At 44.6% G+C, this 27,255-nt stretch overlaps 1 protein-coding gene across 3 annotated transcripts in view; it reads left to right on the top strand.

Moving 5' to 3' along the window:
- The window catches only part of LOC112253060 (inositol polyphosphate-5-phosphatase A-like), a 185,894-nt gene that overhangs the window by 148,031 nt on the left and 10,608 nt on the right, over positions 1–27,255 (top strand). For all 3 annotated transcript variants that reach the window (XM_024424939.2, XM_042323055.1, XM_042323059.1), the window contains exons 10-12: positions 8,669–8,764; positions 9,139–9,213; positions 23,630–23,703. In XM_024424939.2, the coding sequence (XP_024280707.2) occupies positions 8,669–8,764; positions 9,139–9,213; positions 23,630–23,703 (245 nt within the window). The remainder of the gene's footprint in view (positions 1–8,668; positions 8,765–9,138; positions 9,214–23,629; positions 23,704–27,255) is intronic.

Genomic DNA, 27,255 nt, shown 5'->3' with positions numbered 1-27,255 from the left:
CCCTCTTTCACTCTCTGGCTGTCTTTCTCGATCATCTCCCTGTCACCCCCCCCCCACCACCACCACCACCACCAATCTCCATCTCGCTCTCTTTCTGAATGCAGGACTTTTTTGTCCTCATTCTTGGACTTTTTTCTCCATCCTCCTCTCCTTTCTCCTGACAAGGCCCCCAACATTCCGGAGCACTGATCATTCATCTTTAACGGCTCAGGAAGCTTTTCACTCTGGGAGGGGGGGAGGGGGGGGGGTGCGAAGAAAAGGAACAAGCCGATTTGTCTAGCGGAGGGGACTCTAGTCTCACTGAAAGGTTTGGTGTTAAATTGGGTCAGGAAGGCAGGTTACGCCACAATGGGGATATGAGGATATTAGCTAAACGCACATGGCCAGGCAGACAGACAAGCATGTTCTAATATAGTCTTGTCATATGAGCTTAGAGCTGCCTAGCTGCCACCCCCTAGGATGTGTGTGTGTGTGGCGATATTAGGCAGTCCGAGTGTACATGGTTGTAGACAAGATGAGCGCTATTATGTTGAATTATGAGATGAATGCTTTAGTTTGAGTTTCCCTATGGATCTTATCGGTTTTATCTCGTCTCCCAACGCGCTAGATAGACACTTTTTCCACAGAGTCATCCTCGCCTCTATCATAGTCAAAAATGGAGCCCGTCCATGCAGCCCAGCAACTGCTAACAGTGGGTTTTTATTTAGTCCCAAATGAAATGTGGCATAAACTGTTGAGGATAAGGTCGTCTTTGTGCCTGGTTCATAGTGCCTTGCTTGTATGATGTGAATCTATGTTTGACTAATGCAATGCTTGAGGGGGTTACACACACACACACACAGAGAGATACACACACAGCCATTCCATTTCCTCCACCCTGTGATGGAGTTTACATAAGGTTCTACCCCCCCGGGAAAGTTCTCCAAGTCATCTCTGTTCCAGCTCAAAATAAGTCAAACGTAATTTGCGAGTTAACGTTGTTAACATTTATACCATTCTATTTTATATCAATCATATCAAGCAAGTCCTACTTTCATGGGCAGTTTCTCGATAGCACAACGTATTCATTACGTATCAACATCTGGGAAAGATATCCAATTAGAAGTTAATGCTGTTTGAACGGAGAATGTAAAGAATGCAGTATCCATCCAAAGGAGATGGAGAGATCTGATTCATGGGGTTGGATAGGCTATAGATACTGTCAGTCACAGAGAGGTGGTCCCACAGAGTGTCTCTTTGTAGCACAGCTGTAAACCCAGCGTTGGCACCTCGGGCTTTTAAACAACTCTGCTCAGTGACATGAGGAGTCTCTCAGCTCTTTTCACAGCCCTCCGACAAATACCCCATATTTAAGAGGCCCCATTTTTAAGTGGCACAGTGAGAAATCACGGGCCTCTTTCTACAATTCCCCTCCCCCCAGTGATTTATCTATGACGGCCATATTGGCCTGGCTCTTTGAGGAGGTGCTCGTCTTTGTCTTAGAGGAGGCCCGAGACAATCCATTTCAGGCCCATTTCACCTACAAGACTTTCCTTTCAGGGGACTGTTAGGCTGAGAGGCACTGGGCTGTCCTAACATCTGTTTGTGTCCAGATCTAGGCGGGGCCCGGAGCACAGTGCGCCTCGGCCAGCCCCCTTCTCCTCTCCCCGGGGGCCTTTGTTCCCTGATTTCATGCTATCAGAGAAGCAGCATGTTTTCCTGCGCAGAGCTGTCAGGGGCATAAAGGGACCCCGAGTGGGGTCACATCTAGAGGGATGGTCATGAAAAATGTGTAAAATGTATCACAAAGCCCACCCACAAGATGGTTGCCTAGCGCGTCGCGGGGTAGCAGGGCTACTCTGTATACCTTTCTTTCCCCTTCGCCAGGCTGAATTACACCACAGGGCTCCCCTGTCGCCCTGCCGGACAAGCCGCATCGTTTAGATGCACCTAAACAAATGAAAGGGTGGCGCTAGCTTCCAAATGAATCCTTGTTCTTTGTCTCCGGGGAGGCATTGTGACGGGGTCCTTTTTAAAATAAATAAAATACATTTAAAAAAAAGATTGAGTACAGTATTATAAACTCTTACGTTTCTTTACTTACGTGCAGGTCTCATTTAGTTTCCTGACTGCATTACTTAGTACCTACTTAGATAAACCCAGGGCCCTACTTATAATCCTGTATTAAGTTTTAGTTAAAGCCTAATAGTAATTCTCTGGGCCCTCATGCTGAAGGATAAAGCCCTGCCCTCTTCATTAGGGTACGCAACGGAAAACATTTGAAACATTGTTGTTTTTTTTTGCACCGGAAAACATAAAGGAGTGTTTCCTTTTGGACAATTTCAGCTTAGTCCCTCCCTGTGTCAGTCGGTTTTCCATTGCGTTTGGTGCCTACTGAACACAGCCCAGGTCTCACCCTCCAGAGGGGACAGGAGGATTAGAGCTTCATTAATTGTTCAGCCAGGATCGCTATTGATCAGTGCAGTAATGAACTCCATGCAGAGCCTCTGGTCTCTTTTTAATAGAGCACCAGTTGATCACCTCTCCAATATTCTCTAATTGAACCTTCCAACAACAAACCCCCTTCCACACACACAACCTCACTCTCTAGGCTAACTTAAATCAGTCACTAGCTAGTGTGGAATGAGCAAAATGTTTTTGGATTATATGCGAGTAAATACAACTCCCAACAGTGCTGAGTGAGTGTGTACGATCTGTAATGGCCACAAAGCTGCGTCTTTGTTGTTTTTTTTTAAACGTTTTTTTTTTTAACGTTGTACCACACGGTAATCATCACCTGATGTTTCAATTTCCCTTTCATGTTGTATTTTGTCATTGGGAGGACAGGTTTTCTTCTGAGATGTGAAAAAGTATTAATTGCACAAACACTGACGTCCATTCCAAAACGTGTATCGAACAACGTTCAAATGAGGCATCATCCCAATAAGGGAGGCGAGCTGTTGAAAGGAAGGGTTTGACTGTAAGGACTGACTATAGGCCTATTGCGTTTCGGAGAGTAACTCCTGTGCGTTAAACAGCCTTGCGGACATCTGCCGTGATTGGTTTCAAACTGCTGACTTAAAGTGTCAGAGGGGAGGTGGGCCGGCCGAGGTTTTCAGATGAAATCTTTCATTAGGCTTTCTTTGTACAGGTGGCAGTAACGTGGCAGTAGCCAGGCCTGAGACAATGACTCCTCTTACTTTCCCTAATACGCTGAGGAGTTCCCAACCTCCTTTACTGCCACCACTTTATACACACACAATGAAGCATCTGGTGGCTTTTTCCTGTTGAGAAGTCTATCGTCAGCCATTGTGGTGGTAAAATGTGCGTGATTGGGGAGGTTTTGTCTGTTTCATTGCTTTCGCAAGTGTGTATGAGATAATGTTGAGTGTGGAATGAGTGTATGTTTGGAAGGTTGGTGAAGTTGGCTATATTAACAATTTGTGTGTGTTGGTGTGATTGGGGGGGGGTACTGCTGTGTGCCTGCTCCCAGCTCCAGGGGTGAGTCTACTCTGGAACCCCCAGAAGGGTGAGGTCGTGGGGTCAAAGTGATGAATTTTTATGGGGCTGTTCCCTGTGTTTCAGCCCTGTCCCTTTCTCTACGCGCTGCACTGCCTCTCAAAGACAACTAAGCAGGGCAATTTGTCCTGCGGGGGCCCCTGGAGAATGGGCGTGCAGAGGAGTTAAATACCAGGGGGGCGCACACACACACACACACACACACACACACACACACACACACACACACACACACATACCCCACCCCACCATCCTGTTGTCCTGAATGATTTGTGGCCTGTCCATTATGCTTAGGAAAGGACAAATACATTCGGCAGGGCCCTGAAGGAAGGACAGGGGCAAGAATGGCACCCCTCCTAATGCCACCCGTTGTTTTAGAGAAGTTTCCCAGATGTTATAATGCACAAGATAAATAGGGCACATTATCATTACCTCGCGCACCCCTTTTACCTCACTTCGTTTGAGAGGGGGTGTTTCACACTTGGAGACCCCCCAGTGCGGCTTGCTATCACCGTACCTCAGCTCTCACACTCTGTGGCTCATGGGAAGCAATGAGAGTGTATTTATGTGTCAGTGTGTGTGTTGGGGGATGCTCAGGCGAGACAGTGAGGAGGGTCGACCATTCTTACGACCAGAAAGACACCCGTGCATGGTCCCTGCTGAGTTACCTCTAGCCTAGTGTGAGTCTAGGTCAGAAATAGGGTAACGCGCTAACTGTGAGGGTAGCAGGATAAAGCCACAGTCAGGGTCCATAATAAATAGTCTCAGGGTAGGACTGCTGATCTCTGATCAGGTCCACCTGTCCTGTCCATATAATCGTATCCATTATGATATAAAAGGCTAAACTGATTCTAGATCAGCACTTCTACTCCTACTGAGATAGTACACAAAACCACCCCCCCTAGTTCTTCATCCATGGCATTGATGAATCCACTGTGTTTAGTGGGATTAATTAGCAACCCGCAGGGAGAGTGTGTGGAGCACACTGGCTGGTCTCCAGGCAGGCTGGGCGGGGAGGGTCAGCCCTGATTTAAAGGCTCCCTGGGTAATGGGTGGCAGGTGGGGAGGACATTTGTTTTTGCCCACTTTGGATCTGAGTGCCTCACCGGTAGGGCAGATGTCTCAATCATGCATGTAGTGCAGGCTGATTAGGAGAGGGAAGAGAGGAGGAGCGCGTTAAGCCAAACCTGCCAACCGTTGGCACCACTCAGGAGCGGGTTGGCAAGTCTCCTCACGCAGCGGTGGGAAAATAATGGCACGCCGTGACAATGACACCCTCCCCACCCCCACCCGGTGACACAAAGGCCAGCCCTGCCCCGTCCCCCCTCGGCGTAATGGAGAATGATCTCTTTAAGCAACAGCGGCCCGAGGGCCATATTCCAACTCATTGTCGCTTCTCTCTCTCTCGCTCTCTCCTCAACAATCGAGATTTAATCGCACTCAATGGGTTATTATATTGGGCGGAATGGGGGTGGTGGGAGAGTGAACAGTAGGCATGGGAAATTATTGCATGGGAATCACCCAGTGGTGGGGTTGAGTGTCCAGGCTCTTTGGCGTAAATCCGATAAAACCACCATTGCGCATTGCTATGCCAGGGCAGTCACCTGGCACACGGTCATGCCCGTGGACCCCTGGGACGTTACAAGCCTTGGACTGGGCCGTGGTGGAGAGGACGAGACATATTACCTCAGATACAGGGGGATGTGCTATCTTGAAACCAATACAGCAGTGTTTCCCAAACCTCTCCTTGAGCACCCCCAGTTGTTCCACCTAATTGACGTATTCCAGAAACAGCACACTTGTTTTAATGAAGGGCTTGGCGATTAGTTGGATCGGGTGTGCTTGTATGACAATACGTCTGTGCATTTGGAGGGGTTGGTCGAGAAGAGGTTTGGGTAACACTGCCATATCCGCATGCACAGAGATTTGTTATGCATGTCTACACGCGGTATTGGATGTGCTGCATGGAAGGTATATTGGGGCAAGAGGGGGGATACTGGCTTTGAGTATACAGTAGGTTGTCTTAGGTGTGGGAATGGCGTGTCAGATGGGTTGTGGCTGGGTTGAATGGGGGTTGCGGCATGGTTTTGTTGGTTGTGTCAGTGTTGTGTTTGCGTTGGGCTCAGCAGAGCTCCTCCATCTGTTTGAAGGGCTGGATCAGGAGCAGAAGGGGAGAGACGGTCGGTGTGCCTGTGCTTTGAAGTGGGACAGATTGCTTTAACCTTGTCTCTTAAAAAGAGCAGCTGGAATAGAGAGGTCTTTTCACCACCCATTTCCTTCTCGGACACTGATGAGATTATTCCATTGAAGCCCAAAGCAAGCGCCATCCCCCAAGATTCACCTGGGCAACCTCTTATCTAACCCCTCCACAAACAGGCCCTCTGTCTCCTGTGTTGACCTGTGACCCACGATGCAAAGCTTTGCCGGGCCGGGGACTCTCTTTCTATGGGCTGTTGGAGATTATTGGCGTTCCGAAGCAGTGAAGACATCCCACTGTACATACTTGTTTACCTTCCAAACTTCTCATCCCTGACAGCTGTCCTGTCTATTTTTCTTCTTTTCCCCCACATCCTCATGTATCAAATTAAAAGCCTATTGCTTAACTCAAATTAGTTACGTTAATATCATTTGGGGAGTCAATGAGAGCATGTTTAGATGTAATATGTTTAAAAGACAGGCGCTTTGATCGGCCAAGCCACCGGCCCTACTTGAAGAGAGAGCTCTGTTCAGGAGCCTCACTCTTGCCCTCTCGTCGCTTACCCAGGGTGCCTATTACCAGATGCATGATCCACAATTAGCGGCAGTGAGCTTGGGTTAACTCGTGGTCAACATCTGTCCTCGGTTATCTTTTCTTCGCTTGAGGATATTTTTTTTCCATTGAATTTCTTATATCTGAGAACACCTGGTCTCTCCTTTCAGTCCCGTCCTGCATTTATCTATAAGACTTAAGCGACGGCATGGCGTTCCCATTTACCCTGCCTCTTCGTTAGGTTAGGGGGGAATCTCATGACTAAGGTCCCTGAAATGGTCAAAGGGCTGGTGGGTCGGTAGGCTAGGCTGATCTAAATTAGGGATGTGGGGGAGTTATAGAGCGTATGTAGGAGGTGTAGGAGAGGGAGGTTGTTTTTCTCCGAGGCCAAAGGAGCGCACTGTGATCAATGGCGTACAATCAGCCGCCTCAGACTCCCATGACTCACTGATCAGTCATAGTCAATGAACACATAAATGAATCAATCAATAACGTCAGGCCTGGCCACGGAACTGCTTAACCTGAACCACTGTGAGGACAGACCACCACCAAACTGCTGGGTGTGTAGGGGACGCAGATTGTAGACTAAACAAGTTGCATAATTTGTTCTGCATAATTAGGCAGATTTTCACTGTAGGCGCACTATTCTGAAAAACGTATTTGTTTCTCAAAAACACTTCCTCTCAGATGAACTGGTTTTCTCTAAAATGGTATAGTTTCACCCAGAGAAATGTAAGCCAAGTGAAATAATTTCCCCTCGATACATGGCACTGTGTCAATTGTTGATTTTTCTTGTTTGTACCTTCGGTTGAGAGTCAAACAGTTTGCGAAAGGTGTGATAGAAAAGCTACAGCATTGTGGACCTATGATCTCATGGCGCTACGCTCTCAGAAGAAATTAGTACAAAAAACTGTGCGCAGGTGTGCTTTTCACTTGCGACGGGGACATATTGATGTGTAGTGATAAGCAACATTGACCCTTTCTTGGTCGAGGCCAACGCTCACTGGATTACAGAAATAATTTGAACGCGAATGGAGAGGCCATTTCTGTCCTTCAAATATCTTTTTTTTTTGTTTTGTTTTTTGTCCAATAAGCTGTGTGGGTTTCTGGCAGTGCTGCTGGCCCTGAAGTGAACAGGGATTTCTGCTTGGCTGGGTTTTGGATTTGCAAAGCTGACAGAAGGACTTCAGTTGGGAAGAAGGAGAGCCAAACACTGCTACCAAGTCACTAACCTGAAAGGCTCATTTGAATAAGATACCTTTTTCCCCAAAAATAAATACACATATTTGCTTAAATGTCCTGAGGTTCACTTAATGGCTCCATTTTGTTTTCTGATTGGCTTGATTTCGATACGTTTTGAAGTCGTTCGTTCTAAGTAAACAATGAAAGATGCCAAAAGAGACCCATCTTGGTACGTTTTTGTAATAATCGTAGAAGTGCATGAAAAATGACATTTGCGGATTGTCTTTTGCTGGTGTGGCTACAATTACTTTTTAACAGGGAAAGTATCTCTGCCTTGCCCTTCTCCAGCTTCTTTGGCCTATTCATTGAACAAAGCTGCTTAAGCGCACTTAAGCGCATTAGCATTTGGATGACAGGGGACCATATTGACCCTGCATTTGGAGGGCCTAAATGAGTGAAAGATGGAGCGATTTGTTAGGGCTTTAGAAACCAGCTTTGTTTAACTAATTGGGGGGGACCGGGAACTTCACTTACTGCTCGGTGTTTGTTCTAATCTGGTGTGCCGTTTCGAGCAAGCAAGACTGATTTGTGACATTTCAGTCTAAAGGCCCTTTTTCTGCCCGTTATATTGGCTTGACCTGATTAACTAATCTGTGCTTTGAATTTCAATCAGGCTGCTGTCCCTGCAGTGTGGTATGGGAACCACTGGCTGAGGGATTACCTCATTCAACTGTCTTCAAACACAGATGGTCGAATGTTTAACTAATTGTTAAAAGAGTCCACAAAGGGGAATTTAACCATGCACACGGTCCACAGGGTCAATACATACGAGGGGGACAGTAAAATTGAGCTTTTTTTAGGTTTTGGGGGGGGGTGTCTTAAAGAATAATTCAAATGCGTAGTGGTGTGCATGTGTTCTGTGTGTGGAATATAGAATGGGCATCAGTAATGTGATACAGTATAGCCTTCTGTACTGTAGGCTGTACCTCTTTTCAAGTGTGTGTGTGTACGCGGGCGCGCATATGTGTGTGAGAGATGGACTGTTTTGTCGTCTTTTGTTGCTGTACCTTGATAAATTGCCATCCTTTGACACCACACCACACTACACATTTACATTTGTTTTGTCCAAGCCTATCTTAATCTACCTCAGTATGATATTTTGCTCCATCCTATGAGAAGTAGTGAATCCTGCCACTAACCCCCCCCCACGTCTCCCTTCCTTCCTCTCTCCCACTACAGAGTCTGTGCTCCACTGCCACCATGCAGACGGTCAGACTAGGTGACACCAATGAAGTTGACAAGCTAATATTCAGAGAATCTGAGAACGATCGCAAGGTATGCTACATTATTGAAAATGCACTGTATCTGACATTTCAACGTTTTACCAGAATTACTCATGTGTAGCATCTCACCTGAACATAGAATAGCTTCTTTGTAATAAGAGAAAAATGACACAACCTTTCCCATACGTTAGAATCTACAGCCTAGTACAGCTTTACAAGGCTTTGCTCAGTTTGGCCCTATGGCGAGAATTAAGCATAAGTGAACAGGTGGTGTTTATATTACACTTCTGATCGAATGAATGCTGCCCCTAACATCACAGCACATTACCCTTCATGAAATTAGTTGAAGCTCTAATTAGGGCTGGTTCAGATGAGGATCACTATTAATCGGCCCTGTATTCTGCTCCCCTCCTCTGCCCCTTTTAGGTTGTACTTCAACTTGAAAAGAAGCTTTTCAATTATATTAACCAGGATGTTTTCCGGGAAAACAATGGGACCCTGGTAAGTTATTCATTTTGTTTTGTAACTCTGGGAGGTTTATTCAATTTGGGGTTTTTTTGCGGACGTTATGATAGTCAAAGTAACAGGAATGTGCTACATTTACAAAATGTCAAAATTCACTGCAAAAACAAGTAAATTAAAGACATTGATGTGATGCAGAATTTGATTTGAGGCTTTGAGGGTTTTTTGGGATGTGGGGTTAGGTAAAACGATTAGGCCACACAGTGGGTGTCATTGTGACAGGACAGAAGCGAGTGGTGCAGATGTTCTGACGGAGGCCCTCACACCTTCCTGCCTCATATGAACACTGATTTCAAACATCCTCGCCGTCCTACCTGAGAGGTCAAATACCTCATGAATGCCTCCAGAATTCACAATCTCCTTGCCTCAGCTCCACCCCTCCCTCTTCCCTCCTCATCCCTCTCTTCCTCCACCCTCTCCTCCTCTGCCCCTTCCTCACTCCTCCTCCGCCCCTCCCTCACACCTCATCCCTCTCCTCCTCCACCCCTCCCTCACGCCTCTTCCCTCTCCTCCTCCACCCCTCCCTCACGCCTCATCCCTCTCCTCCTCCACCCCTCACTCACGCCTCATCCCTCTCCTCCTCCACCCCTCCCTCACGCCTCTTCCCTCTCCTCCTCCACCCCTCCCTCACGCCTCATCCCTCTCCTCCTCCACCCCTCCCTCACTCCTCTTCCCTCTCCTCCTCCACCCCTCCCTCACACCTCTTCCCTCTCCTCCTCCACCCCTCCCTCACGCCTCATCCCTCTCCTTCCCCACCCCTCCCTGACGCCTCATCCCTCTCCTCCTCCACCCCTCCCTCACGCCTCATCCCTCTCCTCCTCCACCCCTCCCTGACGCCTCTTCCCTCTCCTCTTCCACCCCTCCCTCACTCCTCTTCCCTCTCCTCCTCCACCCCTCCCTCACGCCTCATCCCTCTCCTCCTCCACCCCTCCCTCACGCCTCATCCCTCTCCTTCCCCACCCCTCCCTCACGCCTCATCCCTCTCCTTCCCCACCCCTCCCTGACGCCTCATCCCTCTCCTCCATTCATTCATGATTGTCTGTTATCATGCTAGCATCCACATTAATGTAGAAGTGTTCAGAAATGTATTCTATTCTTATTCCCGAAAAAAGTAAATATCAAATACTGTACGTAGGGGAGTGTATGTCCTCTTTAATAAGTGATTCAGAAATATCCATATTAAGATTCCCATAGAGGTGAGGAGACACACATAGTACATACCAACTTATGGTTCTTCAATCCTTGGACATATTCATTGGGCACCAAATGGAAGAAAACAGATTGAATCGCAGAGGGACTACCCGGATCTGGTTCAATAATAAAATAATTTTCGTTTTCCATTGCAAAACACTTTGAAATGTTTTCTGTTGTGTGTGTGTGTGCCCTAATGAATACAACCCTGATTCTTAGCATCCTGACCCATCCTCTTAGGACACAATACTCTGAGTGTATGCACAGTGGCAAGAAAAAGTACCCTTGCAATTAGCTGGACTTCTGCATAAATTGATCATAAAATTTGATCAGATCGTCATCTAAGTCATAACAATAGACAAACAGTCTGCTTAAACTAATAACACACAAACAATTATACGCTTTCATGTCTTTATTGATCACACTGTGTAAACATTCACTGTGGAGGGTGTAAAAAGTATGTGAACCCTTGGATTTAATAACTGGTTGACCCCTCTTTGGCAGCAATAACCTCAACCAGATGTTTTCTGTAGATGCGGATCAGACCTGCACAACGGTCAGGAGGAATTTTAGACCATTCCTCTTCACAAAACTGTTTCAGTTCATCAATATTCTTGGGATGTCTGGTGTGAACGGCTCTCTTGAGATCATGCCACAGCATCTCAATCTGGTTGAGGTCAGGACTCTGACTGGTCCACTCCAGAAGGTGTATTTTTTTTCTGTTGAAGACATTCTGTTGTTGATTTACTTCTGCGTTTTGGGTCATTGTGCTGATGCATCACCCATCTTCTGTTGAGCTTCAATTGGAGGAAAGATAGCCTTACATTGTCCTGTAAAATGTATCGATAAACTTGGGAATTCATTTTTCCATCGATGATAGCAAGCTGTCCAGGCCCTGAGACAGCGAAGCAGCTCCAAACCATGATGCTCCCTCCACTGTACTTTACAGTTGGGATGAGGTTGTGTTGGTGTGCTGTGCTGTGCCTTTTTTCTCTCCACACATAGTGTTGTGTGTTCCTTCCAAACAACTCAACTTTGCTTTTCATCTGTCCACAGAATATTTTGCCAGAAGTGCTGTGGAACATCCAGATGCTCTTTTGCGAACTTCAGACGTGCAGCAATGTTTTGTTGGACAGCAGTGGCTTCTTCCGTGGTGTCCTCCAATGAACCCCATTATTGTTTAGTGTTTTACGTGTTATAGACTCGTCAACAGAGATGTTAGCATGTTCCAGAGACTTCTGTAAATCTTTAGCTGACACTCCAGGATTATTCTTAACCTCAGTCATCTTTGCAGGACGGCCACTCCTAAGGAGAGTAGCAACAGTGCTGAACTTTCTCCATTTATAAACTATTTGTCTTACCGTGGACTGATGAACATCAAGGCTTTTAGACGTACTTTTGTAACCCTTTCCAGCTTTATGCAAGTCAACCATTCTTAATCTTGGGTCTTCCGAGATCTCTTTTGTTCGAGACATGGTTCACATCAGGCAACGCTTCTTGTGAATAGCAAACTCAAATTTTGTGAGTGTTTTTTATAGGGCAGGGCAGCTCTAACCAACGTCTCCAAACTTGTCTCAATGATTGGACTCCAGGTTAGCTGATTCCTGACTCCAATTAGCTTTTGGAGAAGTCATTAGCCTAGGGGTTCACATACTTTTTCCAACCTACACCGTGAATGTTTAAATAATATATTCGATATAGACAACACACAAATTATTCTTATTAGTTTAAGCACACTGTGTTTGTCTGTTGTGATTTATCTAATTTTAATTTTATGACCAAAAAATATCCAGAAATCCAGATAATTCCAAAGGGTTCACATACTTTTCTTGCCACTGTATGTTCAAGCAATTGGACATATATTGCATTCGGGAAGTATTCAGACCCCTTGACTTTTTCCACATTTATCATGGTTTGAACAATGTGCGTAATTCCAGTCCACATAATACAGTACAATACAATAGTTATACAGTTCACACCAAAAAAGATTAGCCTACTGGAGCTAGTTAAATGTATTTACCCAAGACAGCATATACTGTAGCTGGCTACATCTATGGCCTTTTATGTTTTTCTGTTGTGCGTAATGTGCAGTAACCTATATAATTTATTGGATAACGGCACAATCATTTGGGCTTTTTTGGGCTTGGGCTCATTAAATGTATGGCTCATCAGGCTCTGGTATCATCAGACTTGAATTTTAGAACAAATCTCAAATAAAATCCAGACATAGGCATATTTATATGCTTTATAATGCTTTTAAATAACATCTGGTTTTGGCGGGAAATACCGGATTACCCGTGTGAGAACTGATATACTCTCGGTATGGAACATTTGTCAAATATCGGGAAAATATTAAACCCTTGGCTGTGTTGTGTTTCGGAGGACGCACGACTCGCAACCTTCGCCTCTTCCGAGTTCGTACGGGAGTTGCAGCAATGAGACAAGACTGTAACTACCAATTGGATGCTAGGAAAGTTGGGAGGAAAAGGGATAAAAGTAAAATACAAAATAAGAGTTCAATCTTGGTTTCATCAGACCAGAGAATCTTGTTTCTCATTGTTTGAGAGTCTTTTGGCAAACTCCAAGTGGGCTGTCATGTGCCTTTTACTGAGGAGTGGCTTCCGTCTGGCCAATCTACCATAAAGGCCTGTTTTGGTGGAGTGCTGCAGAGATGGTTGTCCTTCTGGAAGGTTCTCCCATCTCCACAGAGGAACTCTGTCAGAGAGACCATCATGTTCTTGGTCAACTCCCTGACCAAGGCCCTTCTCCCCCGATTGCTCAGTTTGGCCGGGCGGCCAGATCTAGGAAGAGTCTTGGGGGTTCCAAACTTCTTCCATTTAAGAATGATGAAGGCCACTGTGTTCTCAGGGACCTTCAATGTTGCGGAAATGTTTTGCTACCCTTCCCCAGATCTGTGCCTCGACACAATCCTGTCTCGGAGCTCTATGGACAATTCCTTCGACCTGAAGGCTGGTTTTGTGCTCTAACATGCACTGTCAACTGTGGGACCTTATATAGACAGGTGTGGGCCTTCCCGAATCATGTCCAATCAATTGAATTGACCACAGGTAGACGCCAATCTAGTTGTAGAAACATGTCAAGGGTGATCAATGGAAACAGGATGCCAATTTGAGAGAGAACGCCTACACTGATTTAAAGCAGCAATATTTGAGTGATAGGTTTTAAAACTCTGCAGCTGCAATTAGAAAAAATTATAATCTGTGCAATAAAAAAATAAGGAGATCCCCGAAAGCCAGATGGAGATGGGTAAATTAGATGCGCATTCTGTCTTTATATTACTATAGCATAGGCTATGCTGCAGCAAATGCAGGTCTACCTGTCACAAGAAAAAAAGTTACCATGATGAGATGATAGGTCTACATGCATTGTGAACTGCGCTCCATACTGAGATGGACTGTCTGTCCCCACCCTGAGTGTTGATGATTCATCATGCAGAGGCCGTAGAGAAGCCACATTTAGACATCGCATTCAATTTCACTCCATGCTGTTCATATAAATAATTTATCATAGTTTACCGGTTTCTCAGTTATTTATCCTGGGAAAAGGGAGTGGTTTTGGGCGGTAAATCTCCTTTCCCACCATTCAACACTAGTAGGTGCACAGGTCAAGAGACAAATTGGCGTAATCGGGGAAAGGCGGACACCTAGTCAGTTGTACAACTGAATGCCTTCAACTGAAATGTGTCTTCTACATTTCACCCAACCCCTCTGAATTAGAGAGGTGCGGGGGGCTGCCATTATCGACATCCACATTTTCGGCGCCCGGGGAACAATAGGTTAACTGCCTTGCTCGGGGGCAGAATGACAGATTTTTACCTTGTCAGCTCGGGGATTTGATCCAGCAACCTTTCGGTTACTGGCCCAACGCTCTAACCAATCAAGGTGACAGACAGTGCCAATATCGCCTTACCTGGGGTGTGTAATCATTAGTCCATCATTAGCAGTTTAACAGTTACACCGATGGGCCCCGGTGGCAATAAATGAATCAAATCAAAAGCTTACCTTGACTTAAAAGAGTTGCGGTGTTGGATAGCCTTATCCAGCTAGCTAACATACATAGCATTCGTCTTTGTTTGAGTCGGGTTGTTGAGCATGCTAAATTAGCTGTATTAGCTAAGTAAGCCAAATGTAAACTAAGAAGAAGAAGAAAAAGAATCCAATAATTCATGTGACACGTATGACTCTTCAAGTGGTGTCTGTCTGTGTGTATCTACTGTAAGTGTATGTGGGGCTGTATGTCTGTGTCTCTTTTAGTATTGGTGTGTGTGTTTATGTGGTGTGTGTGTTGGGCCTCAGGAGGCCCCCACTTCCTTCTTTCCCTCTCCCGTGCAGAGCTCAGCAAGATAAATGGCGTAATGGGGGATCAGAGATAATCTGATGGTCATGGTCTAGTTAAACACACCGTGTTATGATCCTTATAAAACAAACTACCTTCCCAAAAGGATAAATGTTCCCCCCTGCAACCCTCGGAGGCGGAAAAAAAATCCATTGCATCTTTCATCAACTACTAGACTTGTACCAGCTTGACAGAAATTTAATTCGAGGCAGCTCTCAAAAATAATTATTGTATTTTGAGGAGTAATCATTGGTCGGGACATGATTGAATGTGTCCATGCCTATTGACTTTTGCTATGATTAATAGGATTGTTTAATCAATATTCCCATCGAAATTGTATAATTAATTATCCTGAACGCTGTCAGGCCGGGACGATGGAGAGCCCTGATGAGTATTTGGGAAGATTACATTTTCCGGGAGTGGTGGCGTCGAGCGGCACAGGGGCTAGCTCCTCAGCGGCGGGGCAGAGGTAAAGGGGGCGGGCGGTGGGGGGATATATGTCCCTGTGGACACGGATTCTGTGGAGACGCGTGCCCCCCTCTACCTCCTATTTATCTAGTAGTGCATCCTCCATCCAGTCACCTCCCTCCCCTCTCCATCATTGATTTTGTTTCAGTATCTTTTTATTCTAACTTTATCAGTTGTGGTATCAGCTGATGTCCGGGGGAAAGAGGGGGGTGTTTTTGGAGTCCTGTTGCGAGTGATGAACTTTTCTGTCAGGGCCGCTCTTCTTTGTCATGCTCCCTGCGTACTCGCGACATTACTCAAGCCGGAAGAGTTTTCCAAATGAACTAAATAAATATATAAATAAGGATCAATCACCTTCCCGGCTAAACTTCTTTCATATTTTACCTGTCAGTTTCCTTGAGTGGTAATACAGCAGAATGCTAAATAATGTGTGACCTTAGCTGGGAAGATAAACATGGAAGGCCAGGGAGAATGGGCTCCTGTGCTGTCTCTTATACCTGAATGCCTTGCTACACTGAAAGGCTCATTGTGCTTTTACTAGTATTGATCTGTTCCTCGGTCTGATCATGAGGTATACAGCATATATACTACTGTATGTACATACTGTACTGTATGTTGATGTCCATGTATGGCTCGTCCTATAAATGTCTCCCAGTCAATGTTTTGGTCTGTAAACGAGCAAAATGTGGATTATAGGAAAATGCACTTTTGTGTTTTTTGCCCTTGATACAGGTCTGGGAATACGCACTTGGCGTATGTGGACACCTGCTCGTCGAACATCTCATTCCAAAATCATGGGCATTAAGGTGGAGTTGTTTCCGCCTTTGCTGCTATAACAGCCTCTACTCTTCTGTTTCCCCTAGATGTTGGAATATTACTGCGGGGACTTGCTTCCATTTAGCCACAAGAGCATTAGTGAGGTCGAGCACCGATGTTGGGCGATTAGGCCTGGTTCACAGTCAGTTCCAATTAATCCCGAAGGTGTACGATGCGGTTAAGGTCAGGGCTCTGTGCAGGCCAGTCAAGTTCTTCCACACCGATCTCGACAAACCATTTCTGTATGGACCTCACTTTTTGCACAGGGGCATTGTCAGGCTGAAACAGGAAAATTCCTTCCCCAAACTGTTGCCACAGTTGGAAGCACAGAATCGTCTAAAATGTCACTGTATGCTGTCGACTGGCCCGAACGATGAAAAACAGCCCCAGACCATTATTCCTTCTCCACAAAACTTTACAGTTGGCACTATGCATTTGGGCAGGTAGCTTTCTCCTGGCATCCGCCAAACCCAGATTCGTCCGTTGGACAGCCAGATGGTGAAGCTGGATTCATCACTCGAGAGAACGCGTTTCCACTGCTCCAGAGTCCAATGGGGGTGAGCTTTATACCACTTCAGCCGAACGCTTGTCATTGCACAACGTGATCGTAGGCTTGTGCGCGGCTGCTCTGGCCATGGAAACCCATTTCATGAAGCTCCCGAAGAACAGTTCTTGTGCTTCCAGAGGCAGTTTGGAACTTGGTAGTGAGTGTTGCAACCAAGGACAGATGATTTTTACGTACTTCAGCACTCGGCGGTCCCGTTCTGTGAGCTTGTGTGGCATACCACTTCGCGGCTGAGCCTTAGACATTTCCACTTCATAGTAACAGCACTTACAGTTGACCGGGGAAGCTCTAGCAGGGCCGAAATTTGGCGAACTGACTTGTTGAAAAGGTGGCATTCTATGACGGTGCCACGTTTACAGTCACTAAGCTCTTCAGTAAGGCCATTCCACTGCCAATGTTTGTCTATGGAGACAATACCTTAGTGTCTATAGTGTAAGTAAATGAATGAATAAACAATCCCCCTAGAGTTTTAAGGTATTATGCAATTGTTATAACCTTAACTATGATAAGAGGGAGCATAATAGGACTGTAGCCTCTAGCCGGCTGGCTGTTTAGGTTGACCCTCTCAAGGCGCTCGGCCATTCCCTATCAGCGACAGTTTATTGATTCCACACCAAGTAATGAAGATTTCATAAAACTAAGAAAAAATATGGCCTGGCAATATAAGCCAAATGTGTGCCGTAAAAATTAAATTAAATGACCTTTCACCTCTGTGTGTACTGATGTCTTTTAATGGCAGCAGGTGTTGTCAGAGGGATAGTTTGACACGGTGTAAATCAAAGCACAATTATGAGCTTGGACAACCACTGGCCGGGTTGGAGGGACAGTCAGCCCAGAGACCTTTTATTTCCCTCTGTTCCTGCAACTTCTCCCTCTTATAACAATCACAGCTAGCGTGATTTAGGTGTGTGTTGCTCATCGAGGAGAAGCAAGAAATCTGGACCCTGCACTTCCTCATCTTTCTCCTTGTCCACAATATTGCCCGAGCCGTATTGGCTAGCAGCCCTCTCCAACAACTCCAAGGTCATTTCGGTCTGACAAACTACTGGGCCAGCTTTATAATGCAACGAGGCCTTGAACCAATATAAACTGGGATTTTTTTTTACTGCTGACCTACCAGACCAGCAAATCATTATGCTTAATTGACCCGGGATGAAATGTAGTGTGAAATTTCAGCCCTTGGGTTTTCCAGTCAACCTAAATGAATTACTCAACATTCACTTAAAAGCTCTGTGCACACATACACACACATCATGGAAACACAATGTGCTTCATCACCCCCAACATTGCTCATCTGCTGCCTTTTAAAGGTGTCACTTCTCATCTCGGCTGCACTAACTCTCCATGGAGACAAGAACACCTGTCCACACACACTCACAGAAACAGACCAGTGTACACATACACAGGTACTCTATTAGGGTAAGAATAACAAAGATCTGAGGCACTATAACGCACACAGGGACAATTACGCACTGCACCTCTATAAACTTATATGCTGGCACACTCTTCCACACAAGGTCTCTCTGCACGCACACACACACACACCCTTGGAGCAATGTGTGTCATTGGGAGAACGGTGTTGGTGGTGCACAGTGAAGCGTATCCTCTGGGCTCTATTCCTCATTCAGTGTGTGAGCTCTCCTGTGACCCTGTCTCTGTGAGTTTGATGAATGCCGCACATCTGCCCTCCTGAACCACAGAGACTCTGTCTGAGGGCCCCACTGCCTGGCAAGTAATGGCCACTGTTCTACACCACTGGCGCACACACACACACAAACACAGAAATGCACAGATGCTCACACTTTACACATAAGCATGCATAAAGTATGGAGTAGGCTACTCGCGCTTACCCACAAGCAGTCGCTCATACACACTTGCACAGGCTCCAGGCATACACACACGCATGTACATTTATCCCACATACAGTATGTATGTAAAAATGCCAATAAAGTTTTAATCTGGTTTACAAACGTGTTGGGTTTGTGAATTGATGGCTGTTATTGTACTCCACTGATGTGGTTAACGCTGCTCTTCTGCCTGTCTTGGCCTCCGCTTGGTTAGATGTCTCCTCTAAATATTATTGCTGTTGTCATTTCACCTAGATGGAGAGTACATTATCATGTAGGTGGAGAGGACATTATCATCTAGGTGGGGATTACATTCCATTCACTCCATTTTTACATGCCGTACAGCAATATAATGTCATTATTGTTTGAACCTGCGTTAAATGTACTTGACAGCCTTACACAGGCAGTGTATAGGAACTCATCAGACACTGAGATCTATTTTTGGCTGGCGTTAAGCTAGCGCAATTGTCAAACGCATGCTCGTTTGCAATTTTTGTTTTCAAACCCTAGTTGCAGGATTGGTAATTTACCTGTTTTTATATGAGGTTGCTTGCTCTGAGGTGGGACGGGTGGCAAACTGACCATTTCAGTAAGACTAACCAAAAGTTGGTGTTAGCAGTAATGCGGTTGGTTATGGCATGGAATTTGACAGCGGAAGTGCAACCTATCCAGCCATGACGAACAGTGCCCATATGCACATGGAACAAGAGATGTTTGCTTTTTGTGCACGTAAATTTCGTATTTAGAAACGTCAATCTTCACCCCCCCGTTTCATTTTATGAAAAACCAAGCATAACCGAGAGGAGGGGAGGCTAAGGTTGTTGTTTTTTGTCATACTCAGTACATTCGCCAAGTAATCAAGACTATAAAGGGTTTGGCTCATGAGACCACTTTGAAATCAATCTTAAGCCAAAGCCTAAAAGATCACGTAGGCTATATGCCCATCATGGAATGAGAGATGAGGTAATCCGGTGACACTCGTATTTTGAAACGTTTAAGTTATTTTCCTGTAACAACTGCTTGTTTTTCGTCTTATTAAAAAACAAGCCCTTATAGTATATCCCTTTTGAGCATGGTGAAGTTATTAATTACACTTTGGATGGTGTATCAATACACCCAGTCACTACAAAGATACAAGCATCCCAAAGATACAGGCGTCCTTCCTAACTGTAGTTCCTCAGGGATTTCACCATGGTGACTTTTTTTTAAAAAAGAAGAGTTTTATGGCTGTGAAATTGAGAAAACTGAGGATGAATCAACAACATTGTAGTTACTCCACAATACTAACCTAAATGACAGAGTGAAAAGAAGGAAGCCTGTGCAGAATAAAAAATATTCCAGAACATGCATCAAATCAAAGCAAATGTATTTATGAAGCCCTTTTTACATTGGCAGGTGTCACAAAGTGCTTATACAGACACTCGACCTAAAACAGCGATCAATGCCGATGCCGAAGCACGGTGGCTAGGGAAAAACTCCTTAGAAAGGCAGGAACCCTATTACCCTCAGTAATACTGAAAAAAAATGTTGCAAAGAAATTAACTTTATGTCCTGAAATCAAAGCGTTATGTTTGGGGCAAATCCAACACAACACATCGCTGAGTGCCACTGCATATTTTCAAGGATATTGGTGGCTGCATCATGTTATGGGTATGCTTTTTGGGGGGGATTGAAAGAAATGCAATAGAGCTACGAGGAAAACCTGGTTCAGTCTGCTTTCCAACAGACACTGGGAGACAAATCCACCTTTCAGCAGGACTATTTTTTTAACCTTTAGTTAACTAGGCAAGAACAAATTCTTATTTTCAATGAAGGCAGTTAACAGTGGGTTAACTGCCTTGTTCAGGGGCAGAATGACAGATTTTTGCCTTGTCAGCTCGGGGATTTGATCTTGCAACCCTCCGGTTACTAGTCCAACGCTCTAACTACTAGGCTACCTGCCACCCCAATAACCTAAAAACACAAGGCCAAATTTACACTGGAGTTGCTTACCATGTTCCTGAGTACCTAGTTACAGTTTTGACTTAAATCAGCTTGAAAATCTATGGCAAGACTTGAAAATGGCTGTCTAGCAATGATCAACAAGATAGTGTTTTACTTTATTATTATTTTTTACAAATGCTATTTTTTTCCACACTTTGACATTACAGTATTTGGTTTAGATTGTTGACAAAAAATGACAAATGTATTTTAAACCCACCATGTAGCACAACAAAATGTGGAAAAGGGGTGTGAATACTTTCTGAAGGCACAGTATAAAGCGATCTGTGCATCAGAATAACAGCATTAAAAAAATGATTTAAATTTTACATATCAAAGTACTTAAGTAAAATTACTTTGAACTATGGGAGTAAAAAGTACTACTATGTTTTAAACCAGATACTTTTAGACATTTACTGAAGTATTATTTTACTGGGTGACTTTCACCTTTTACTTGAGTCATTTTCTATTAAGGTATTTTTACTTTTACTCAAGTATAACAATTAAATACTTTTCCCACCACTGACAAAACTGAATGACCACTTCTGCACAAGCTGCCACTGTTTTGAACAGATTTGATTATACTATTTAGAATGAGTAGAATGCAACACGCATGAAAATGCAATAAGTGAAAACACATTATCTAACTGGGGATAGCTAGCTAACATAATGTTACAAAGTGTGGTGCGCTTGTCAGTTAACTTTAGTTCTGAAATAACTTCATATTTCCAAGTTAGTCAGATATTAGTTTAGAAAGACGTGAAACTGGCATGGGAGCTAGCAAGCTACCAGCTAGCTATAGCTGCTTGCCAAAGGTAGAAAACGGTTTGATTTGACCCAAAAATCGACCAAACTGTTTCTCAAAATTACTGTTGCTGGCTAAATAATTTCATCATGCTTTGTGATGGACCCTTTTTTTATGCTGTTTTGGTCCACACAACATGTCTGTCACCTACAGTAGAACCTGATGAACAATATGGGGGGAAACAATAAGCCACTGTCATGCTTTTGTGTCCTACCAGATCCACGGTGAGAAGGTTCTAGCTATTGTATCCCTCTGTCCTTCAACTCTTGTTGGATGTTGATGTCTGGTTTATCAGGTCCCAGGCTCCCATGACTGTTATGATCATTTTTGACAAGTTAATTACAATTAGCTTTTTGCTTTAGCGCCATCTGTACCTGATAGAGCAGATCTAGTCGCACGTGCGGAAGTAAGTCATCTAGCGCGAGAAACATATTGGGAGGGAGAATAGAGCAGACCCAGAAGTTCTGACTGAACACACATTTGAGCGGCCCAGGTCCATTTACTTTGTGCTGTTGCCATTTATGCTTTGATATCCTGCGATTTTCATTGGAGCAGTTCCCCCCTCATAGCATATCTGGCAAATCAATCCAAGCAATGTTCACACGGCCTATGCGCCCGTGGAGGCAGAGCTGCTGCTGCTGGCAGTCATTGAAGGGCAGAGTAGTAACAATATATTTTTCAAACAGGAAAACATACACATTTAGCTCACTTTTATGAGCATTTAAAACATAATACATGAATTATATTTTTAAAGTAATGTTTTGACCAATCACGTGTTTCTTCTTTTTTTACCAATTACAAGTGGGGTGCCGCCCCTAACGTCTTAATGGGCGGTCCGCTGCCCAGCCGAATTGGAGTTGATGACAATGCAAAGACTGTCAATAACCGACAGAACTTGAGAGAAACGCATGCACTGTGTGGCCAAGCCCTCGTCACACCTACAACTTGTTTATTATTCAAAACCCAGCCCTTTCGCACTAACATCAGCTATTGCGTTCATAATAAAAATTGTGAAAATAGCAAAAATATCTCTCATACACCTCCAGTCCTACAGCGCTACTGTCAGTGCTTAGATATACCATTGTATTAGATTTGTTCAAATAGAGCCCACTATCACAGGGGTTGCCGGATATCTATCCGTCGCTCAGGGAGTCAGCAATTTAGGTGCCCCTGCTACCTGCTGATCTCCCAGATAATTAGTGTGTATAAGGAGCTGCTAATTGCACTTCTCACTAATGATTTATGGGATTTGGAAAGAGAGGGGGGTTGTAAGTCGGGGCTGGTGCAGTCAGAGGTTGTTCGGCTGGGGGAGGGGACATGATTGATGAAGACTGTTTGGATCCACTGTCAGCTTAGAGAGACAGACCTCCACCATCAGCAGCAGACTGGGGGCTGTGGTAGGACAGGACAGGTATGGCTCTGGAACAGCCAGGCCAGGGACACACACATCAACACTGGTCGGCTGTTCTCACACACATGCCTTTATGTACCACCACAGTGTTCATGACACGTATACAGTATGGTGGTAAAGGCACAAATCCACACGTCAAAAAAGAAGAGAAAGGAAGCTAACACAATTATCTGACACTTACTCTTGCACGCAGGAGCCACACACTCATAGTTATTCACTCAGTGAGTGATGACTCAGTAATGTGTTGTATTGGATTTGCCCCAAATATAACACTTTGTATTCAGGACAGAAAGTTCATTCCTTTGCCACATCTTTGGCAGTTTTACTTTAGTGCCTTGTGGAGTAACTACAATGTTGTTCATCCATCCTCAGTTTTCTCCTATCAGAGCCAATCAACTTTTTTAAGGTCACTATTGGCCTCATGGTAAAATCCCTGAGCGGTTTCCTTCCTCTCCGGCAACTGAGTTAGGAAGAACACCTGTATCTTTGTAGTGATTGGGTGTATTGATACACCATCCAAAGTGTAATTAATAACTTCACCATGCTCAAAGGGATATTCACGGTCGGCTTTTTGACATTTTATACCCATCTACCAATAGGTGCCCTTCTTTGCGAAGCATTGGAAAACCTTCCTAGTCTTTGTGGTTGAATCTGTGTTTGAAATTCACTACTCGACTGAGGGACCTTACAGATAATTGTATGTGTAAGGTACAGAGTTTGAATACTTATTGAGTCAAGACATTTCAGCTTTTCATTTTTTATTAATTAGTATAAAAAATTAACATAAAAGGCTGACATTATGGAGTGTATAGGCCAGTGACACAAAATCTCAATTTTAAATTCAGGCTGTAATACAACAAAGTTTTGAAAAAGCCTAGGGGTGTGAATACTTCCTGTGTGCACTGTATCTCTTTCTTCCTCCTTTCATCCCCCTCCACCCCTCTCTCTCTTCACAGTTTTTACAGTTTGACAGTGAGCTGTCCTGTTTCAAGGAACGGCTGCACGAGCTGGAGATATCCTTTCCTCCCAGGTATGGAATCCTCTGTTTCCTTGTGAATCAATGTCTAAATGAACCATACCTATTCAACTCAAGTCACTCCTGTTATTTAGGAAAATACTTGTATATTATATTGTGCGTTTCTTCCATATTGGCATGGTACAAAGCACAATCAACACCAATTAAAACGATTGAGGTCTTCCAGAGCTGACACCATCTATTACCCTGGACATTAATTGGTATCTGTATTGGTACCTACCTGTAACTATCTAAACTCAGCTAAAAAATGAACGCCCCTTTTTCAAGACCCTGTCTTTCAAAGATAATTCGTACAAATCCAAATAACTTCACAGATCTTCATTGTAAAGGGTTTAAACACTGTTTCCCATGCTTGTTCAATGAACCATAAACAATTCATGAACATGCACCTGTGGAACGGTCGTTAAGACACTGACAGCTTACAGACGGTAGGCAATTAAGGTCACAGTCATGAAAACGTAGGACACTAAAGAGGCCTTTCTACTGACTCTGAAAAACACCAAAAGAAAGATGCTCAAGGTCCCTGCTCATCTGTGTGAACGTGCCTTAGGCATGCTGCAAGGAGACATGAGGACTGCAGATGTGGCCAGGGCAATAAATTGCTATGTCCGTACTGTGAGACGCCTAAGACAGCGCTACAGGGAGACAGGATGGACAGCTGATCATCCTCGCAGGAATGTCAGTGTTCTGCCATGGCCAGCGAAGAGCCCGGATCTCTATCCCATTGAGCACGTCTGGGACCTGTTGGATCGGAGGGTGAGGGCTAGGGCCATTCCCCCCAGAAATGTCTGGGAACTTGCAGGTGCCTTGGTGGAAGGGTGGGGTAACATCTCACAGCAAGAACGGGCAAATCTGGTGCAGTCCACGAGGAGGAGATGCACTACAGTACTTAATGCAGCTGGTGGCCACACCAGATACTGACTGTTACTTTTGACCCCCCTTTGTTCAGGGACACATTATTACATTTATGTTAGTCGCATGTCTGTGGAACTTGTTCAGTTTATGTCTCAGTTGTTGAATCTTATGTTTATACAAATATCTACATTAAGTTTGCTGAAAATACATGCAGTTGACAGTGCGAGGACGTTTCTTTTTTTGCTGAATTTATTACCCTGCACATTAATTGGTACCTGTATTGGTACCTACTAGTAACTATCTATTGTCCTGTATATTACCTACTACCCCTGTCTATTACCCCATAAAGGGCCTACTCTCTGCCCTTCACGATCATTGGCCATGAAATGGTGTGCCTACCCCTCATACCCTTCATCTTGCATTCTAACCATGTGTTTAGTCACAGTAGGTATTCACTTAGTTATCCAGGATTCAGTTAACGGTGTACAAATCATTACTTTTTGGAAGGACTCATTCTATCCATGGGTAAGAATGTGTTGTAAAAAGAAGTGGACCTTACTACTAACCTTACTAAAGCACCACGTCACTGACGAGCAGAGTAAATCAGCAGTGCACAAACAGGCTGATGTTTTGCTCCATTAATGGTATGGGGCCTTAACATTACTCAATCAACCCTCTTGGGCCAAATGGCTTTGTTTGTGCCAAATATATGTTTGATGGTTATCAATTGTTTAGTATGATTGGATGTGCTTCTAAACTGCTCCCCTGGGTAGGTGGGTGTGTGTGTGTGCGCATGTGCGTGTGCGCGTGTATTTGTGTGTATGTGTGTGTCTGTTCTTGCTTGTGTGTGTGAAGAGCACTGCATTGATATTCCGTCGCGGTGGGAGTTGGGGGACCATGGAGAGGGGGGTCCTTCTCGTCTCCTCTTCCTCAAACAAATGCATTTGCAATTAGCCCTTTTCAGAGCAGAGGGAGGGCAAGCACACACACCGGCCTGTGTGGGAATATGTTTTGGCGGTGGCGCGATAATGGCGCTTGACCTTTCACTCGTGACTCAATCAGTGCAGATAATGAAATGCTGTAATCAAACAATAATTACTTGATAAACTGCTCTGGTGGCGGGTGTGGAGCCGGACCGGTGGAGAGTGTGTGTGTGTCAAGGTCCTGCCAGTCACTGTTTTTAAATTACTCTGTGTCTTAATCAGGGACCCCATTTACATCGCTTTGCATAAGTGACATCTGGATTTATTGTCCTTTTACACTCGGTGACATTTGCACCTATCTATCCATAATATAATATTGAATCATCGTCTCCCTGCCGAGTCAATGAACAGGCTTGCTGTGAAAGAATACGAATGATGTTCACCTAATGGGGACATGATGAATCAAATTGCTAAAACCTGGGCATAGCGTATGAAATTTGATTTAATCCACTCAGCGTCTGATACAAGCCACTTCCTTGTCAGCGGTTAATGAGTAGAAATGGCCTAGTTAAACTTAAACAACCTTCTCCCATTCACATAACACACACTTGCACTAACACATACACACACCGCATACATACTTGTCCCCCTCCCCCTGTCAGATCATCCTTGTGCTCCATGAGCAATCAAGCACACAATGATTGTTCTCGATCACATAGCCTGCTCCGGAACAGCCCCTCACCATCTGTGAGGTTATTACTCCCCTTATCACAAGCCGCAGAGGCCCCCTGCACGCACGCACATACACACATGCTTGCTTACATTCAATCTAGAAATCAATACTGTTCAATATGGTTTATTCTATGAATTAATCCTGCATGTGGAAGTCTTTGTCCACCTATGTAATTGGATAACCATAGCCTAGTTGCTGTAGGTCAGTTAGCATGGTGCCGGGGATAAAGATGTCATCAAACCCTCACTTATTTTAGTTTTGGGATCAGGGTCTGTATTCTCAACGCGTCTCAGCGGAGGAGTGCTGGTACAGGATCAGTTTTGCCTGTTTAGATAATAATGAGTGCGATTGTATGGACGGTGGGGGACTGAGCTAAGATCAGCACTACTACTCTGAGACCGTTTATGAATACAGGGCCAGAGCTGTGTGTATGAGCTTGTGAAAATATGTAGCAGCGAGAGAGAGGAAAAAAATGATGATCCTCTTTCACCTCCACCAGGCTGCAGTAAAAGCTCAACCACCCCAAACTGGAGGTTCCATTCCATTTTTAGAATAAGACACTATAGTGTTATTGAGACTGTACATTATTTCAGTGTCTGTCCCGCACGTTCTGGTGCATCATGTTTGCATTTCTGGAATGTGCTACAAGCTGTAGATATAATATCGCTCCAGCTTCAAGAAGCCGTCTGTCAAAGTTGGCCCGTGACATGTCTAAGCACTCGGCCACTGGGGTGTGGAATTTCGCCGTAGCCCGCGAGAGTTGTACCTGGTGCCAGCCGGCTGCCGCACGCTGATAGGCTGCGGGGTATCCCCATTCACACAGAAGCACACACACTCGTACACACAAGTATGCTCAAATGCGATATCGGTAAGACGGGTTTATCAATTGGAAACGAACCTTGTGATAAAAATAGTTAGAGCCCCCCAAAAAGATGATATTACAAAGACTATCATCTTTGTAACAAACGACAGCATGGACCCAAGACACAAAATAACTGAATGGTGTACTTGAAATGGTACAATTCTGATTATGTT

This window comes from Oncorhynchus tshawytscha, linkage group LG01, assembly GCF_018296145.1.
Source record: "Oncorhynchus tshawytscha isolate Ot180627B linkage group LG01, Otsh_v2.0, whole genome shotgun sequence".
In the NCBI taxonomy this organism is placed as follows: domain Eukaryota; kingdom Metazoa; phylum Chordata; class Actinopteri; order Salmoniformes; family Salmonidae; genus Oncorhynchus; species Oncorhynchus tshawytscha.
The sequence above is the reverse complement of the archived record's forward strand: the minus strand, read 5'-3'. Positions and strand labels throughout refer to the sequence as shown.